The sequence below is a fragment of the Melospiza georgiana genome, chromosome 2 (assembly GCF_028018845.1).
Source record: "Melospiza georgiana isolate bMelGeo1 chromosome 2, bMelGeo1.pri, whole genome shotgun sequence".
Lineage (NCBI taxonomy): Eukaryota > Metazoa > Chordata > Aves > Passeriformes > Passerellidae > Melospiza > Melospiza georgiana.
In genome coordinates this window covers 63,871,604-63,889,465 of record NC_080431.1, presented here as the reverse complement: position 1 = coordinate 63,889,465, position 17,862 = coordinate 63,871,604, and the positions used below count along the sequence as shown (strand labels likewise).

At 36.9% G+C, this 17,862-nt stretch overlaps 1 protein-coding gene across 4 annotated transcripts in view; it reads left to right on the top strand.

The window, feature by feature from the left end:
* The first annotated feature begins 3,328 nt into the window (after positions 1–3,328).
* Positions 3,329–17,862, top strand: part of IFT88 (intraflagellar transport 88) — a 42,916-nt gene continuing 28,382 nt past the window's right edge. Inside the window, exons 1-15 of one of the 4 annotated variants that reach the window (XM_058045664.1) lie at positions 3,329–3,522; positions 4,149–4,242; positions 5,217–5,279; positions 5,404–5,460; positions 6,284–6,337; positions 6,698–6,761; positions 6,838–6,907; positions 7,742–7,832; positions 8,911–9,015; positions 10,076–10,178; positions 10,827–10,941; positions 11,040–11,271; positions 12,841–12,911; positions 13,593–13,679; positions 16,197–16,296. In XM_058045664.1, coding sequence (XP_057901647.1) covers positions 4,153–4,242; positions 5,217–5,279; positions 5,404–5,460; positions 6,284–6,337; positions 6,698–6,761; positions 6,838–6,907; positions 7,742–7,832; positions 8,911–9,015; positions 10,076–10,178; positions 10,827–10,941; positions 11,040–11,271; positions 12,841–12,911; positions 13,593–13,679; positions 16,197–16,296 — 1,302 coding nt within the window. In that variant the 5' untranslated portion in view covers positions 3,329–3,522; positions 4,149–4,152. Of the gene's footprint in view, positions 3,643–4,148; positions 4,243–5,216; positions 5,280–5,403; positions 5,465–6,283; positions 6,338–6,697; positions 6,762–6,837; positions 6,908–7,741; positions 7,833–8,910; positions 9,016–10,075; positions 10,179–10,826; positions 10,942–11,039; positions 11,272–12,840; positions 12,912–13,592; positions 13,680–16,196; positions 16,297–17,862 lie in introns of those variants that run through there. The other 3 variants (XM_058045667.1, XM_058045666.1, XM_058045668.1) reach the window with 3 other exon arrangements.

Here is a 17,862-nt window from a genome sequence, read left to right as displayed (position 1 = left end):
TTAATATATCACTTGTTCACTAGAGCAACCAGCAAGTACATTTATTTGGTAATGGACTATGATCTGTTGCTACTACTTTCCTAATGGTTCGTGAAGTATAATGCCTTAAAAAGATAGCTTTAATTTGTCACTTTATTGCTCTTCTGTAGAGTTCTAATGGTTTGCATACTGTGTTATAACTAATGGTTGTATTGAAATTATGTTACAATTAAAACTATAATTTTAATTATTGTTAGCAGTTTGTGCTGTTAATTTGAGTGGTCTTTCAAAGTGCAGATGGTCTGATGCAAAGACTATCAATATTGTAAAAATTCTGATTCCTAAAGAAGCAATCTGAAGGAATAAGAAAGTAAACAGTAGTAAAGTAGATACTACTAAAGCACAATTCAGCAAAACTATATAGAATTATATGGTTCAGTAGTAAAAATACCTGTTAAGAAAATGATTTTCCTGTTGCAAATGCATTTCAAACCCAAACTACAACATGTGGTACAACAAAGAAGGGCACATGGTATGATCCTTGGGGTGTCCTGTGTAGGGCCAGGAGCTGCACTTTGATGATTATTGTGGATCCCTTCCAATTCACACATTCTACAGTTTCATCTACATTTCTTGTAACATATGTATCATTCATAATGAGGTTCTTCCATTCCCTTTGTTTTCAAACTGTATGCTGACCAGATGCTTTAGTTCCGTGAGGAGCAGTTAAACGCAGCTTCACTGTTTCTGACAGTCCAGCTGGTTGAATGGTTTCTGCATGACAGCAGGCAATCCCAAAACCTGGTCAGTCCAGAATTCAGTACTAGAAAATTACTTTTTTAAAGATTACAGTGGGAGAATTACATTTTCAAATCAGAAAAACAGCAATCAGTGTGTGATCAGATGAACAGCTCAACTGGCAGAGCAAGGGTAAGGTACACACTAACAGCGATTACAAAAGGTACATACCAACAGCAATTAAAACAGGCAGACTGTGGCCAGTAACCCCTGAACCCAAATTAGTAGGTCCTGGAATAGTTTGTCTGAGTCCTTATTTGCAAAGTTACTACTGAAAAAAGACAGATTCACCATGTAGTGAAAGGCAAAGAAATTCCTGTTTCAGAATATAGCTTCACGGTTTCTTTAATCTGTACTAAATTTTCACTGAATTTTTTGGATCGGGTACTTGATGTCTTGAATAGAGACTGAAAGAAAACCTCATCAGATCAGCAGTTTGCTTCAGCTGCACAAGTGTGTAATTTGATGCAGTCAGAGGAGTGATCCAAGGAATTTAGTGATAGTCGTGGTTTAATCGACCTTAAAATTATCAGGAATTCAAAGCATACAATGCTACTTGGACTAGAGTAGTTACTAAATTTACTCTTTTAGGTTTGTCCTTTTTTTTTCACTTTCTAGGTTGCCCTCTGGATTTAGCCAATAAAGACAATTACATCATCTTACACCATTTACAGGCTTTCTTACTGTAGATGAATTGTTAGATGAAGTCTTGTTAGATGAAGTCTTATGATCACAACATGAGTAAGGCCCTGTGTGTCACAAAGGCTCCTGAGATTTTGGGGGTTTGTGTGAAATCTTCATGTATTAAGATGTATTTATACTTCATAGCACCAGAAAAAAAAAGAAAACAAAAAACAAAAACAAAAAACAAAAACAAACAAAAAAACCAAAAACAAAAACAAAACAAAAACAAAGCAAAACAAAAAAAACCAAAAAAAAAAAACAATAAAAACCCAAAACAAAACAAAACAAAAAAACAAAAACAAAAAACCAAAAAACCAAAACTAAACCCTGTCGATTGACACAGCTTTTCAAAACATGAACAAAGTCATTGAGACTCTCATAATCTTGTGAGTATGTCAAAAGTAGCAGCTGGAATGCAAGGTCTCAGGACCTGGGCCAGGGCATGTTCCCAGTATGGTCAGAGTCCATCCAGGCCAGGGGCCCCTTAAGTCTGAATGTATACACCCAATTTTGGAGGGTAAGGAAGTCTGACAGTAGGAACATGGTCAGATTCCAGGGCTGCCTTGGCACCACCTCATTTACAAATCAGATGCACTGCCTCCTTGACACAGGGCCTTCTTTTCACTGCCCTAGAAATTTGGGTTGAGAACAGTGCTGGGCACCAGTATGCCCAGGTCCCCAACATGGACAAGCTGGATAGCAGAGCTAGGTCTATTACTACCCAATCTACCTATTGCTCAGGTACATATTAATGCAGTTGGGGACAATGAGAAAAATCTAAAAATCACAGGTTCAATGTATATGAGGAGTCCCAAGCTGAAAAAGAGGGGCTATAAATGTACATATTTTTCTTATGCTTAAGTTTATGATTTGTGGGAAGTAATGCAGCTGAAAACTTTTCCCACCCTAAGTCTGTCATTCTGCAAACTACTTGTACTCCAGAAAATTCAGGTATAAAGACTCTCATGTCCAAAGGTCGCAAGTCTCAAGTTTCTGTGTGAAAGTGGTTCATGCATGGAATGTGAACAGGTTAATGCAGGAAGTGATAATGTCTTAATAATTCTTTATGTTATCTTTATTTCTCTGGTTGGAAGCCAGAGTAGAAAGACCTTTCACTTGTCCTCTGCACTTATCTCTTCAGAAAGGACTTTGAGGCTGAAAAGTGAGCAGCAGAAGACTCTGACATTGCATAATGTGCACAATCCCTGACCATAAAAAGGGTGTTCTGACTGTATTGCATATTGTCTTTTGAGCTTTCTTATGCTATTGGCATAAGGCAGTAGGGGTTACAATTGGTTTCATAAAATGTTTTCTCTCTCAAAAATACTGTAGGCATGTTCAGAGATCCCTTCTCTATTCTGTTTTCCACTTAGGCATAGGACACTTTCTCCAGAGTATAATGATTTGCCGTGGGCAAATCAACTGACACTTATCAGGGTTTCAAAATACCAAGAGAAAGTAGTAAAGATGGCAGGGAGAATCATCTTTTTATAAGACAATTATTTTTTCAAATTTAGTTTCAGAGGCTATGGCATACAGGAAGCTTTAACAACTTCCTTTTTTATTTTTTTTTTAATTGAGCCTTTTAGTTTTAAGAACACATTTCTCAGCTCATCGGAAGAAAATGTGACGTTTACTTGGCAGGAGGGGCCGCTCTCCGTTTCCCCGAGCGCCGAGGCCGAGCCCCCAGCCCGCCCCTCACGGCGGCACCGCCCGCCCCTCACGGCGGCACCTCCCGCCCGGGCCCCCGGCTCCAGCAGCGCCCGGCCCCGCCCGCGGCTCGCCCCGCCCGGCCGCGGTGCATGCGGGGAGCGCCGCCGTGTCCCGGGCAACGCCGCCCGGCCCTGAGCGCCGAGGGGGCCGCGGGTGAGCCGAGGGCGGGTCCCGCCCGTGCCCTGAGCCGGCCCCGCTCCGGGGCTCATTGCCGGGCCCCCGCTGGAGGAACCCGCGCCGGGAGCGGCTCGGCCGCGGGACACCGCGCACGGCGGGGAACATCCTCTTCATCCTCCCGCTGCCGAGGAACCGTGCGCTGCGACCTGGCTGAGGCTTGCTTGCTGAAGGGCACGTACTTCATGTTATCGATGAAAGCAAACGTTGCCTTCTTCAGGTTTTTGTGAGAACAGGTAGCCAGGCAAAGTGAGACGCCTCAGTGTGTGCCCTCCGTGAGTGAAAAGCCACCAGGTGAAGGCACCGTGTTAGACAGGGAAATATTGGTGGAGAAAGACTTTGGAACCCGGGCTTCCTTAATGCTGGCTTTTAAAACCCGTTTTAATTGAAATGGCTTCATAACTGTAGCTATGTTGATACTAGAATGCGGAAGGGAAGCTTCAAAGCAAGATTAAATACCTTTCATTAGAATAACTACTATGATTTGGCCTAAAAAGACAAACTTTATGAGTTGTCTCAAACATGAGTTAGCTGCCAGTGCAAAGATACTATTCTAGAAGTAGTAATTCAATTACTTATTATTATAATTTCGTTTTAATGATAAATACCTTTAAAACAATTTTCATAACTGATGTAAGTATAAACAAAAATATAAATCCATGAAAGGGTGCCATTTCATATTGTTTATAGGTGAGTCCTAGTTTTTATGACTAATGAAACTACTGCTGTTTATATTTTGCATTTTAAAATATTTATATAAAACCACCAAGATAACATTTGGCATGTTACATGTTTCACAGAAAAATGATGCAAAATGTGCCTCCAGCTCCTGAGAATAATGAAGATGATCTCTATTCTGGCTACAATGATTATAACCCCATGTTTGACACAGAGGTAAAATATTTGCTGTTTCCCACCTTTCCCATACATAGGATTTTAACTTAGAATTTTAAGATAAGAATTTATGGGTACAATAATATACAAGTTTACAACTTCTTTGAAGTGAAATTTACTTTATTTAGCAAGAAACGTCTGAAGGTTTCAGGATCTTCTTGAATAGTTAATTCTTTGGTAGCTTTCTATTCCAAATAAGCACTTGTGCAAATCTCAACAGATCTAAGATGCTGTAATGTAAATGTAAAGCATTTTTGATGTATAAAATAATATTTATTTGTAGGCACATTCAGCCTGGTGTTTCCCAGGCTGTGTGCAGCAGCAAGTTTTCTGACCAAAGAGGCTCCTGAGTTGTCAGTAAGTCATTGGTTTCCTACTGTTCTGCTGCTGGAGGGGCTTGCAGTAAAAACTGGAATCCTGCAGGTCTCTGTGCAACTGGGTAGAGCATCTGGGATGTCTTAAATAGCCCTGCAGAGCACTTTTGGGTAACTGCTGGTTTGGTGCAGTTGGGACACTCCAGTGATGTCATTTGGTCCAAACCCACTAGCAAGACTTGGCATCTTGTGTGAAATCCCAGTACCCAGTTAATGGGAGTTGCTGCAGGACCTGAGGGACACGAGATGTTTTAATGTCTTGCATTGCAGTTGTTAATGTCAAAATTCAGAGAGAGTGTAAGTATTTGATAAGAACATTTGGATGGGAAAAGAAATTCATGTTATATTTTATGGCTTTAGCTCTCTTTCCTCTGTGTTTTTAGAAAATAATGAGTTTTTACACTTCTTAATCTAAATAACAAATAAGATCAACAAATAACTGTAATTTATTGTCAGTAAACCCTGTTGTTCAGTTATCTTCAAGTATTTTGTGAAGAATTTTTGATTTTTTACCAATCTGCTTTCAGTAGTCTGAAGGTTGTGGAATTATGAGCTGGGTGATGTCGTTTTAAAAGGGGTTAATGTTTTTATCTTTTCTAGGATTTAGAAAATGATGTAGCTCTTCAACAGGCAGCAAGAACAAGTCATGGAAGAAGACCCCCTGTAAGTACCTTTTAAAACACTGAGCATTAATGTAGATCTTACTATGTAGAAACACTAATAATTGACACATACAGGTTTTAATTGGTGGGGTTTTTTAGTTTGGTTCTTTTTTTTTTCCACCCAGGTGACAGCCAAAATTCCTGCTACATCAAGTCCAAGACCTCTAGCTACTGGATTTGGGGCAGGTTTTTGTTCTGTTGTATCCTTAATGAAAATGTCATTTACAAAATATAAATGTACCATTTAATTTCATGCACAAAATGAGCCCTTCCAAATTAAGAATTTCATTCCAATGAACTGCGTCTGTTCATTGGTTTTAATTTACAATTTTGCACTTGGTCAAGGCATGGTTACTGGTTGTTTTAGTTTTCTCCTGAACCATGCTGCAAATCTTCTGTGCTGCATAAGTCCGGAGTATTAATTGGGTTCACTTGCAGGGGGAACTGAATAGGTTGTTATTTGGGCTTGGGAAAGTTTTTTGGAAGTTAAGGTGAAATCAAGTCTTGAAGAATATGGGCTCTGAAGCATCTCTAGTTGCATCAGAAAAAATTGGTTGTGTTCTTAGATGTATTGATAAAATAAATCTGCATGAAAGTGTAACTTAAGAGATTAATATAGTGACAGATTATATCAGCTCTACATAGAACTTTACTGAAGTATTTTGTCTAAATTACTTGTTCAATTTCAAGGCAGCAATTTCAATCATTTAATAATGGAAAGTATGCTCCCTCAGATAATTTTCTATGTACTTCTTTTTAAAAGAGCTGATGGAAGTATCCAAATACATAAAAAACCTTTGTTGTGAATTTGTGCTAACTGAAGCATTCAACATATTTGTCTGCCAGGAACTGGCAGTATATTGTATATGAGTAACATAAATGGGAACTTTGCTATAAACTTATGTGAGAGTTAGCTCAATTTTAAAATTTAGTGTTGAGAAGACAATATGTAGGCCTCTTATGCTTTGTGAATGACAATTTCAAACCACTTACTTATTTTTGTAGTCAAAGGCAACTTTAACTTCATCTATGGGAAGACCCATGACAGGAACTATACAGGTAAAGCTTCCAATATTTACATTTTCTATTAATTTGGAACAATGAATTTTTCTGGTAAGTGTTAGATACTGGTATTTAGAAGTTCATTGAATTAATACATATTACTACACTTCTAATTTGTTCTTTTTTGAACATAGTACTGTCAGAAAGCATGAGGGTAGTGATGTGTGTTTTATTTGAGCACAGATTTGGGAACAATAATAGTGTAGTAGTTTCTAACACATACTGACATGCAACGAACAATTTGTCATTAAAGTAATATATATGGCATATATTAAAATTATGTATAAAATATGCAATTATGTCTGTATTGTCTACAACATAATTTTTACTCAGTTTAATATATCTTCTTTATTTGAGGATGGGATTTCTCGACCAATGACAGCAGTGCAAGCTGCAGGTTACACTAAAGCAGCTGTGAGAGGTATGGTTTGTAGAGATCACCAGCTGCCACCGGGAGATGTTACTTTACAGTTTTCAGTACTCTGTCAATTTTTCAGGTTCTTCATTTGATCCTCTTGGCCAAGCAAGAGGTCCTGCTTCACCTTTGGAAAAGAAAACTTCAGACAGGTTTGTTTGGTTCTGCATTACATTCTTTCAAAGCATTAACAGCAACAAAAAAACAGCCATGCATAGAGTTTAAAAACATCCAGGCAGTTACAAAAGCCTTGAGGGGCCAAACTCTGAACTTGGTGGAATAATGCCACAAACATTTGTGCATGTGATTGGCTGCCTTTCAGGAGCATCTGATTTCAGTGATCTCTGGTTCTGACTTGCTCAGAAGTTTGGGTGTAGCTGTTGCCACACAAATGAGCTGAAACTTGCAGGCTGGTGCCAATGTTGGGGACTTCACTCAGAAAATCCTTGAGTTTTCCAATACCAAAGTTCTGTTCCCCAAACAGCTATACAGGAATAGGGAATCCTATTGAAAAGTTTGGGTATTTAGCAGTGGAAAAAGTCTAGAAGAGCCACAACTTTTTGTTATAATCTGCATTTGCAGATAACAAGCAGTGCTTTAGAATTATGTATGCAAATAAAGGTTCAGTTAATTGCTTTTAATGTGATATTTCATTTCATTAGTGTATGATATAAAAGCTCATCTGTTGTTTTCTAGTTACTTCTCCTGAACAAATTTGATTTTGAAATTTGCCTGTCTGTACTGTTCTTGTAAGTGGATTTATGTTTTCTTAGGTCTCTGTTCTCAAATTAAGGTATGAATGTGATACCTTTGGATATCTTCTCTAGGCATAGTTTCACACAATACTTTCTTTGATGAGAAAACCAGTTAGTTGTGAGATATGATATGTCATTGTGTTGTTTTATTGAGAATATAATGTGTAAAGGCTTAATGTTTGCAGTTGCATTACTTTAGTGTTAATCCTTTTATTATTATTTTTATTTTAGTTTGGAGGAGAAGATGAGGCAGTTGGAAAAAAAAGTTAATGAACTGGTTGAAGAAAGCTGTGTTGCCAATAGCTGTGGAGACTTGAAATTGGTAGTTTTTCTGACTTTCACTTAATTTCTGCTGTAATTTGTATAGATAGATGTTTCAAAATTACTTGTGGTCAAATGTTTAAAATGATTAAAATTATTTTAGTTCTAAATTTATTATACTCTTCTAGTCTAGTGATACTTTGTGGGAAAAAAAGGTAGGAGCTCTATTTCTGGCATATATATTTGTTAAGATTTCAGTGTTGCAAAAATTCCCTTCTGCCTGTGTCCATTGACCTCTTCAGATGGGTCTGATGGATTAGTTGTACTGGCACAGTTCTGGCCCAGGTTATCTAGCATTTGATGGTTCCTTTGAATGATCAAAGTTTGCCATGGATAAGGAACATTTCCAATGGACAGTTTGAATGTATTTGTTCTTTCATAGGGGATACTAGAGCATTGTTGTGCCGCTGAGTAGTGGCTAATTAACCAATCTATTTTGTTAGTTTTTCCTGAGCCTCTTGCATGTAGGCTCAAGAATGTATGCTCTTGATGTCAACATCATATGTTTCTTATGTAAATTGTTTTAGATGGCTCCAAGGGTCCCATAGGATGTTTGTTTCTGACAAGTCCAGCAGAATATCCATTTTCCTGCAAAAGTCATCAAAGTTGTGAACTCATTATCTGTAAAATAGCCAAGTTTGATTTTCCTCCTATCATAAGGACTAGGAATCAAACTGTATCTTGAAGTACTTCTTCCACCACTGGCTTCCAGATAGCCACCTTAAGTAGTAGCCATTACTTTCTTAATCATTGTACCCTTGTGGAGGCACACAGGACTGCTAATGGCACTTGCTACACCCAAAGTGTTCCTTGTACAAAGGATATTGACACCAATCTGCAGAGAATTATAATTGGGTCCATAATTACACAGCTAAGCAGAGTTAGATAACTGTATGTCTGCTTAGTGCTAATTAAAGCTTTTCAGTGAGTTATAGTGCTTTCTTCAGGCATTTGGTGCAGTCTGTAAGCCAAAGAAAATAGACATGAGTGTATTCTCTTCATGCTTGTTTTGAATGTATTTTCATCACCCTGAGTCTGTAAGATTCAAGGCACTGTTAAATTCTAGTATGTTGTCTAAGGCTCTGGAGAAAGCAAAAGAAGCTGGAAGACAGGAAAGGGAATTGTTGAGACAGCGTGAACAAATCGCTCCTCCAGAAAGTATCAACTTAGACCTCACTTACACAGTAAGTGGTTAGAAACCTTCAGTGACTGAAATGTTGCTAAAAAAACACCTGAAGGTAAATGTCAGTGTTTCTTGAAGTGTATGTGTGTCTGTGTTGTAATGCTCCTGGCAGTGTGCAGAGGGGATCCATTCATGTCATCGAGTCCATTCCCATGCAATCTCAAATATCAGAGAAACCATGGAGTCTACGTTAAATGGAGAAGAATTTCCATGAATATGTATTTCATTTATTTAGTCACGTGTAAAACCTGCATATCAAAATACAGCAGATGCAGACCCTGTATTTCAGAAATAAATAGCCTAGAGAGTCTAATATGCCAAGAGGAGAAAACAAAACAGGAGAGATAAGATGCTGCCTTTAAATTGAACAGGAAAGTGACCGAGGATATGTTACATTAAATAGAATGTGTTTCATTTCTGAATCTTAGGGCAGGTATCTAGATTTACACTCTGGTGTTCAAATAATAAACTCTTTTTTCTAAAAAAATAAAACATACAACATTCATAAAAATGCTTGGAAGATATTTAAATTCATACTCCAAGTAGTGCTGTAGAGACAATTATTAACAATTAATATATTGAATTAGGCAGACCTGGTAATTTATTTTACAATGAAGGTCAGAGTAAAGCTGTGGAAAAAATGCAGAGCTATTTTACCTGACACCAACAGAACTTCTGTTGTGAAACAGCTGTTTGGAAAAATTATCCCCTTCTAAACTGAGTGGCATTAGGACCATTTTCCAGATGTTGGGAGTCATAAATTACACACAGCTTCTGAGAATTATCTTGTGTGAATTTTTATTAATAGCCTTGCATTATAATACTGTGTTTACTTAGGTCTAAGGCCCATGTGGCATAACTTTGAATGCTAGTAATTTATGTACAAAAATAAAAGAATTCTCTGTAATAAGTAGCTTTTAAATTTGTTTCCTTTGTTCTTGCAAATTGATATAGAGGAACATATTAAACTTCCCATATTAAAGATGGGAAGTTTACAAGTGGTAAAGACAGTAGTTGCAAGGTAAAATTAACTTGAAATCTGTAAATCCAATTTTTTATAGGTTCTCCTCAATCTGGCCAGTCAGTATGTGGCTAATGAAATGTATGCTGAAGCTCTGACTACTTACCAAGTTATAGTGAAGAATAAGATGTTCAGCAATGGAGGTAGGTTGTATCCCAAAGTGAATTAAAACTGACAGTCAGGAATTCAGAGTGAGGACTGCATCTGCATGGTGCTGATACTCAGAGAGCTCAGTCCTCATGTCTGCCACTCAGAGTGGATGACAGATATTCATAATCTCTGACTTGGAGAGCAAAACCACATTAAATTATACTGACTCATGAAGTCTTTTCTTTCAACAGACTAAGCTAAACATAAAGATAAATACATCATTTTCTCATGTCACACATGCTATATGGCCTTCTCTATTACTGTTTTTTTCTCTTTTGACTTGGCCTTTCCCTTCTGAAAGCTTCTCTTAGTATTTTGCATATCTCTGAGACTCCTACAGTCGTTTTTTCAGAGATGCTTATTTGCGGTTTCTTCCTGGAGTGCACTATTAAATAATCTCCACTTCATCCCTCAATTCAAAACCAGAATATACCTTACATAGTTCTATTCTAGGTTTCATCACTACTTCATCTTCTCTCTCATTTTCTCTTGAGTTAAACTCAAAGAAGGCAGTTCTGTGCAGTGCAGCTTTAAAGGGACATTGCTATCCTATAATGAAGACAAATTTATTAAGGTGGTGTTCTACTCTGTCACTTTGAAACACTTTTAAAATGTTGTAACTCATTGACTCCTTTTGATAGGTATACTGAAGGTAAATATGGGAAATATTTACTTGAAACAACGGAACTATTCCAAAGCTATCAAATTCTACCGTATGGCTCTAGACCAGATTACTAGTTCCCACAAACAGATGAGGTGAGTTTCTTCTAGGAGGCATGCTTATGAAGTACAAGTTTTGAATACAGTATGATTTAGTAGTTAAAAATATAACCTAAACCTGATTTCTTACTTAGGATAAAAATAATGGAAAATATTGGAGTTGCATTTATTAAAACTGGCCAATACGTTGATGCCATTTCTTCATTTGAAGAAATAATGAACATATCCCCAAATCTGAAGGCAGGCTTCAACCTGATCCTATGTTACTTTGCTATTGGAAATGGTGAGCAAATGAAGAAAGCCTTCAAAAACCTCATCGAAGTTCCCTTGGAAGTAGATTATGAAGACAAATACATTTCTTTAAATGTAAGTTTGAAAAAATTATACTGTGTCTTTATATAGTAAATTAGGAGAAAGAAGGAGACATACGGAATGCTTGGACTGTACTGAATATGGAAATTGATGTGTATTTAAGTATTTGAAATAACTTTTTTACCACCATGACTTAGTGTGGCAGTAGTGCTCACATGTGTAAAATGATGAGAGAATATTTTAATCTATATTTCCTCAAAAGAGATGATGTACATAAAACCCACACCACAAGATTGTCTTCATAATGATTTTGTTGAAATTCATTTGGGCTTACATAGCTCACTAACTGCTTTACCATCTTCATTTATATAAAATTTTAATAAAATATTTATAAGGTAAAATAAAGGAGCTAAGTAATAAGTGGGTTAATGCAAGTTTTCCTCAAGTGAGTGTTAATAAAACGTGTAATATTGTAGTGTTATTTTACAGAAGAAAACTATAGTGACATTTACAGATGTTTATTTTAGTTTATTAGACTTTGCTGGAAACTGGACTTCCTTTGACTTTCCATGATGCTGAAGAGAGGAAAAAATAGGTTAATAGTTAATAGGTTTAGGGTCACTCTTAGAAAAATTCCTCTATTGAAATGTCAAAGCTTTTATCTTCTAGCAGTCTTTTCTTCAGTGTTGCAAATCTTTCAGTCCTAAATATCAAATAAATAACTAATCTTCAAACTGTCTGCAGCTTAAGAGTAGCTGTTGTTTCCTATTGTCATAGCATAAGGAAATAAGATTTAACATACAAAGCATACAGATGTATTTATTGATATATATGTATATATTTTAATACATTTTATATAATTTCTTATATTAGAAATTATATAAGAGTAAGGATCATTTAGCCTTTGAATTAATTTAGGACAATGTAAGATCATTCATTGAAAGAAAGCCTTGAGACTGCAGAATTTATTTCTAAGGGTAGGCAAGCTATGGTTTTAACAGACATTACACGTTCTCTATTTTTTAAATAAAGAGGTCAGAGAAAAGATCACAGTTTCCTTCTGGTCTTTATTTTGCATATATCTATTATCTGTCCCAAATAAACAAGGAAGGAGTGGGTACCTAACATACATAATTTCTTAACATAATACATATTTCTTAACATAACATGCATAATTTCTTTTAGAGCTAACAGATGTGTGATAGAAACCATAAGATGATCTTACAAGTTATTGTAACAAGGAGGTAGCACAAGTCCTCATCTGCTGAATACCACAGCAGTTCAGCAAATGCTTATTTTTAAGTGTGAGAATATTGTCAGTGTGATCTGCAGCCTTTCTGGTCTCATATACATGACATGAACTACATCTGTTAACAGCCTTAATGTGAGCTGTGACAACACACATAAGCAGAACAACAGTATTGAAGTAGTTGTAATGCCAAATTTCAGAGTATACAGTTAGAAAACTACTTTGAACTGAAGCTAGCTTTTGCAAATGTAGAAAGTAACTGACATTATAGACTATTTAGTTTACATCAGTTTGTGTTTGCAGTCATATTGTCTATAAAATAAGTAAAATATTTGTATGCTGGTATAATTTGCATTTGTTTTGTCCCTTTCCAGGATGATCTACATACAAATCTACTGATTGAAGCCATTAAAAATGACAGTTTAAGTCAAATAGAACGTGAGAGGTAATGGTGGACTCTGTTCTTTCTTGACTTTGGTGCCATGAATTTTAGCTCCAAGGAGGATTATCTGTCTTGTCACCTGTCCACAGCTCTTGTTACAAAAGTGTTCTCCCAGTTCTTAGGAAAGAACATGCTCAGAAAAAACAGTTGGATCACTCAGTTCAGTCTACTGCCCTAAAGCAGAGTATCTACCCCAAATGTTACAGGGTACACTGCTTAAAACTTGCAGTGTTTGAGATTTTTAAAAAATACAACTAGTGTGCAGTGAAAAGAAAACAGAAAAAACTAAGAGCTTAATCACAATGCAAGGGAATAGTGGTAACAGGGAACTGGTTACATTGACTTCTGAGATTTGTACTGAGTGCAGGAGAAAGCCAGAACACATTGTGATTCGGGTTTTTTTATATACTTGTTTTTGAAATGGTGACAGAATTGTATGCAGATATAGAATGGTTTGGGTTGGGAGGGGCTTTAGAGATGATCTGGTTCCAGCCCCCTGCCATGGGCAGGGACACTTTCCACAAGATGAAGTTGCTCAGAGCCCCATCCAACCTGACCTTGAACACTTCTAGGAATGGGACATTCACAGCTTCTCTGGGCAGCCTGTTCCAGTGTGTCACCACCCTGACAGTGAAGAATTTATTTCATATTTTGTGTTGTGTTTTTGTGTATTTTTTCCTTTAGGAAATCCTTGGCAGAGGAATACATCATGACAGCTGCTAAACTCATTGCACCGGCAATTGAGACATCTTTTGCAGTAGGCTATGACTGGTAAGAGTCAAGTGGGGCTTCTTTTTGACTAAGCTGTGTTAACTCTTGTACTGGTTATGAAACCAGTTCAGAGGTGGAAGCAGCCTGGGAAACACAGTTCTCTGTGCATCTCAAACAGCAACCAGGCTATTTTCAGTTTGCCTCCTAACATAACAAAGCATTAGAGTGTGTTCTGTCTTAAAAAGTAATTTATCATCAAATGTCATCTCTTAATTACACATTTTGTGGTGTTCTGAAGTCACACAAAAAGTTCCAATTCAAAATTGAAAAGCTTTTAAAAGTCTCAGCAGACAAATGCTATAAGGAAGGCAGTGATTGCTAGCCTTTAAGGTTGGGGATGGCATAATGAAGACTTGGAGTGCTTAAGAATTTTGATTGCTTCATAGAGTTGTTATATAAAATACTGGAATCTAAATTTTAAGAAAGATTTGTTTGAATTTAATTTATGAACTTAATGTTTATGAATATAAAGTTAATCTACCGTTTTTTAAAACACTTACGAAAGTGTACACAGTGATAGGCTGCTGACACAGTTCATCATTTGGACTTAATTTTTCAATGTACAGCTTAGCTTTTGCTTTCTGTGATATTTTCTACGGCAGAATACTCTTTTCTTTAAAACAAATTCAATTAGACACACTTCCTATGACAGTATAAAAATTAATAGCGTAAGTTTTCCAAAATTTATTTTTAGTTTTGTATTATAAGGGCTTACTTTGATATTTTTTTAATAGCATTGGAAAAGAATATGTATGCAAATGAATGTTTTGTATTGCAGGCACAATATTATAAACATCTATTATTAGTATTTGGGTAATGAATAATGTTTGATGGCAAAAGAAGACTGTCCTTTACCTGGGGATTATGGCCCGTTAGAATTATTCTCAAATTTTGCAGGTCCTATAATTATAATTCACTAGGAAAGCTATTTATACTAACAGGAAACAATCTCTCACACTGACATGTATTGTCTGCTTGAGTCCACAAGGTGGTGTTTGATGGTTTAATAATAATTATAATCTTATAATTTCCTACTTCTGCCATTCTGAATTATCAGGATTCAAATAATACGTCTTGTGAAAAAATAGGTTATTGCTTTCTAATTTGTTAGCATTAGCAAGTCAGATTTGTTTGCTCTGTGTCTTGTATTTTGTTCAGAAAAACCAGAAAAGGTTGTCAGATACTCAGTTTTCTTAGTGCTATCCACAGAATACTTGTCATGGAGTAACACATTCTCAGATGTGTTCTGGCTAATTGAACAGCTTTTGCTGAGATTTGTGGGATAGTTTTTTGTGTATCAGGACAGATTTACTCTTTGTTGTTTTAAACTGAGGTATTCAAGCCCAAAGAAGAAGTTTAACTGGCAGCTTGAGCTTAGTTTTTCTGATTATAAATTTTATTATGGGTCTTCTGAGTATTAAGTGTACTTTCAATCAAATTCATTTTATTTAGAGAAATAAAGTGGGGACAAATACTCTTCGTAGTTCATAACTTCTTACTTAAAATGTGACATATTATTGGGACTATTCTGTCATATTTCATAAAGAACAGTTGGATGGTTAGATCACATTGCATTTTATGGTTAAAAGATGTTACAACTGACAGGTGAAAATGCTTTTTTGATGTTGCAAAGACATCTGTAATAAAAGAAGAAATTACCAATTTTATTACAACTTTTTCTCTAACTTAAAAGGCTTTTGTCTAAAGACTGTCCATGTGCCAAACCAATTAAAACAGCAGGCAGTTTGTTGAATTAAACTTCTGTTGGCAAAATAGCAGTTATTAAAAGGAAAGAGGTGGCTTTCCACCAGTTAAAAATATAGTGGAAGCTGTTAAGGAAGCATCCCACAAGTTGTTCATTTATTGTGCCTATTTTCCAAATGTTTGAGAGAACAGGATATGCATACAATAAATAAAGGTCTTACTTAAATGATCAGGCAGCTGAAAGCAGATCACACCAAACCATGGAAGGTGGTGGCTGTGAGTGAACATCCAAACTGTCTGCTGCCTTCTGCTCTGCACTCTTTTTGCAGAAAACCCTAAGCCACAACTTACTGGGGAATGGCCAGAAAGAGACTTATTATTATGACTTGATTAGTGTTATGATGTAGCTCAGGGACACAGTCTGCAGTCTCTGGCTTTGTTCACTAGTATTTTTATAGGTTAGGTAATACATGCATCAGGAGATGAAATTTGAAAAAACACCTTATAGAATGTAGCCAAAGAAAATGGTTTGAAAAATAATTTTTGTCAGGTTTTGACATCAAATATTGCTCAGTGATAGAAAATAAAGTGATATTTAGACAACTGACTCAAAAGAAACAAGAGTTAGCAGAGATACTGTAATTAGGGTAGGTTATAGGACTGGAATTTTTAATCAGAGTGCTCTTTGCCACTGTGAAGAAAGATTACCTAAGAAAACTCACTTTGGAAAGCAAATTATCTGAGAAAAATGTAACTTGGAGGCATTTGCATAGATGCATTTTGTTTATCTTCATGGCTTGCTTTCTGTTGCAGGTGTGTTGATGCAGTGAAAGCTTCCCACTATGTGGAATTGGCCAATGATTTGGAAATAAATAAAGCCACTACTTACTTGAGGCAACAGAATTTTAACCAGGTATAGTAACTTCTCACATTAGTACTTTCCAATACTGCATTTGCCCTTTAGTACTTTTCAATACTGTATATACCTTTGTTAGCCACAGGGTTTTTTTTGGCAAGAGAAGGTGTGATTTATGCAAATAATAATTATTTTGATGCTGATCAGTAAAATAACTTTATAAAAACACTGGCAAGAGACAAATTTCATCTAAATGAAATTTCTGCTGTGGAAGTTAGAGTGAATAAAGTGCATTTCAAAATCAAAACACCCAAGTGTAGTTTTCTTCACTGGGTGTCCCAGCTGTCATTGCAGTTAATGGAACTCAGGTCAGTACAGTCAAAAGAGCCTAGAAAGCCTTTGCTAATCAGCCTGGGTGTATTTTCATTAATATGAGCTGAATCTTTCTCTCAATTAGGTTGGCTATAGTACCAGAATACATGCAGCTGCACCTGCTTTGTATAGTTACTGTTTATGCTCTGGTATTCTTGCAGCTCCCCACGTACTACAGCATTCTCTAAAATACTATAAATTGTCCTTATACTTTAGTTGGCTCTTCTGTCATTCCATTACATACAAGGCTTGGTTTGGAATAGGAGTAGTTAGAAAAAAACTTCATCTGAACAAAAACAAACTCAAATATCTGAAAGGATTTGACAGGTTTTCTTTTAAAATACACTGGCTGGTACATTTAGTGATAGGAGCGCTTCATAAATAAGAAGGAATAGAGCAATCCCCAGCTGTGCATGAGTGGCAAGAATTACAGTAGACCATACACAGCAAAATTAGAACTGAAGCTGTGGATACCTGTTATCCTCTAAGGTCATTCATATTCCCACATCTTGGAGGGATGCACACAGGGTCACATGCTTAACTTCAGCCTGCTTTTACTTCTCATATTTAAGCTTTTCTGGTTTCCTGAGCGGCTCTTCCTCTCCCTGTCTGCCTTGTCCTCTTCTCCTTCCCTGCATATAAGCAAGAGAGTTATCCTGTATTATCCTGCATGTCTGACTATTGTGGTTTAACCCCAGCTGACAACTAAGCCCCACACAGTCACTCACTCACTCCCTGCCCTGCTGGAATGGGGGATAGAATCAGAAGAGTAAAGGGGAGAAAACTCATGGGCTAAGATAAAGACAGTGTGATAGGTAAAGCAAAAGCTGTGCACACAAGCAGAACCAAGGAATTCATTCAGCATGGGCAGGCAGGTGTGTGCAGCCATCCCCAGGAGAGCAGTGCTCCACCATGCATAATGGTGACCTGGGGAGACAAGCAGCATTGCTTAAATATCCCCTCTTCCTCCTTCTTCCCCCACCTTTATATGACACCTCCACTCAGCTGGGGCCAACTGTTGTGGCTGTGTCCTGTCCCAATTCCTTGTGCACCCCCAGTCCACTCACTGGTGGAGTGGGGTGAGGGGCAGAAAAGGCCTTGGCTTCGTGTGAGCCCTGCTTAGTTAAACCTGTGTTATCAACAGTTTCCAACATAAACCCAAAACAGAGTCCCATACAAGTTTTTATTGAAAGAATTAACTATACCAGCCAAAACCAGCACATTTGAAACTTTTTCTGAGATCAGGAAGCA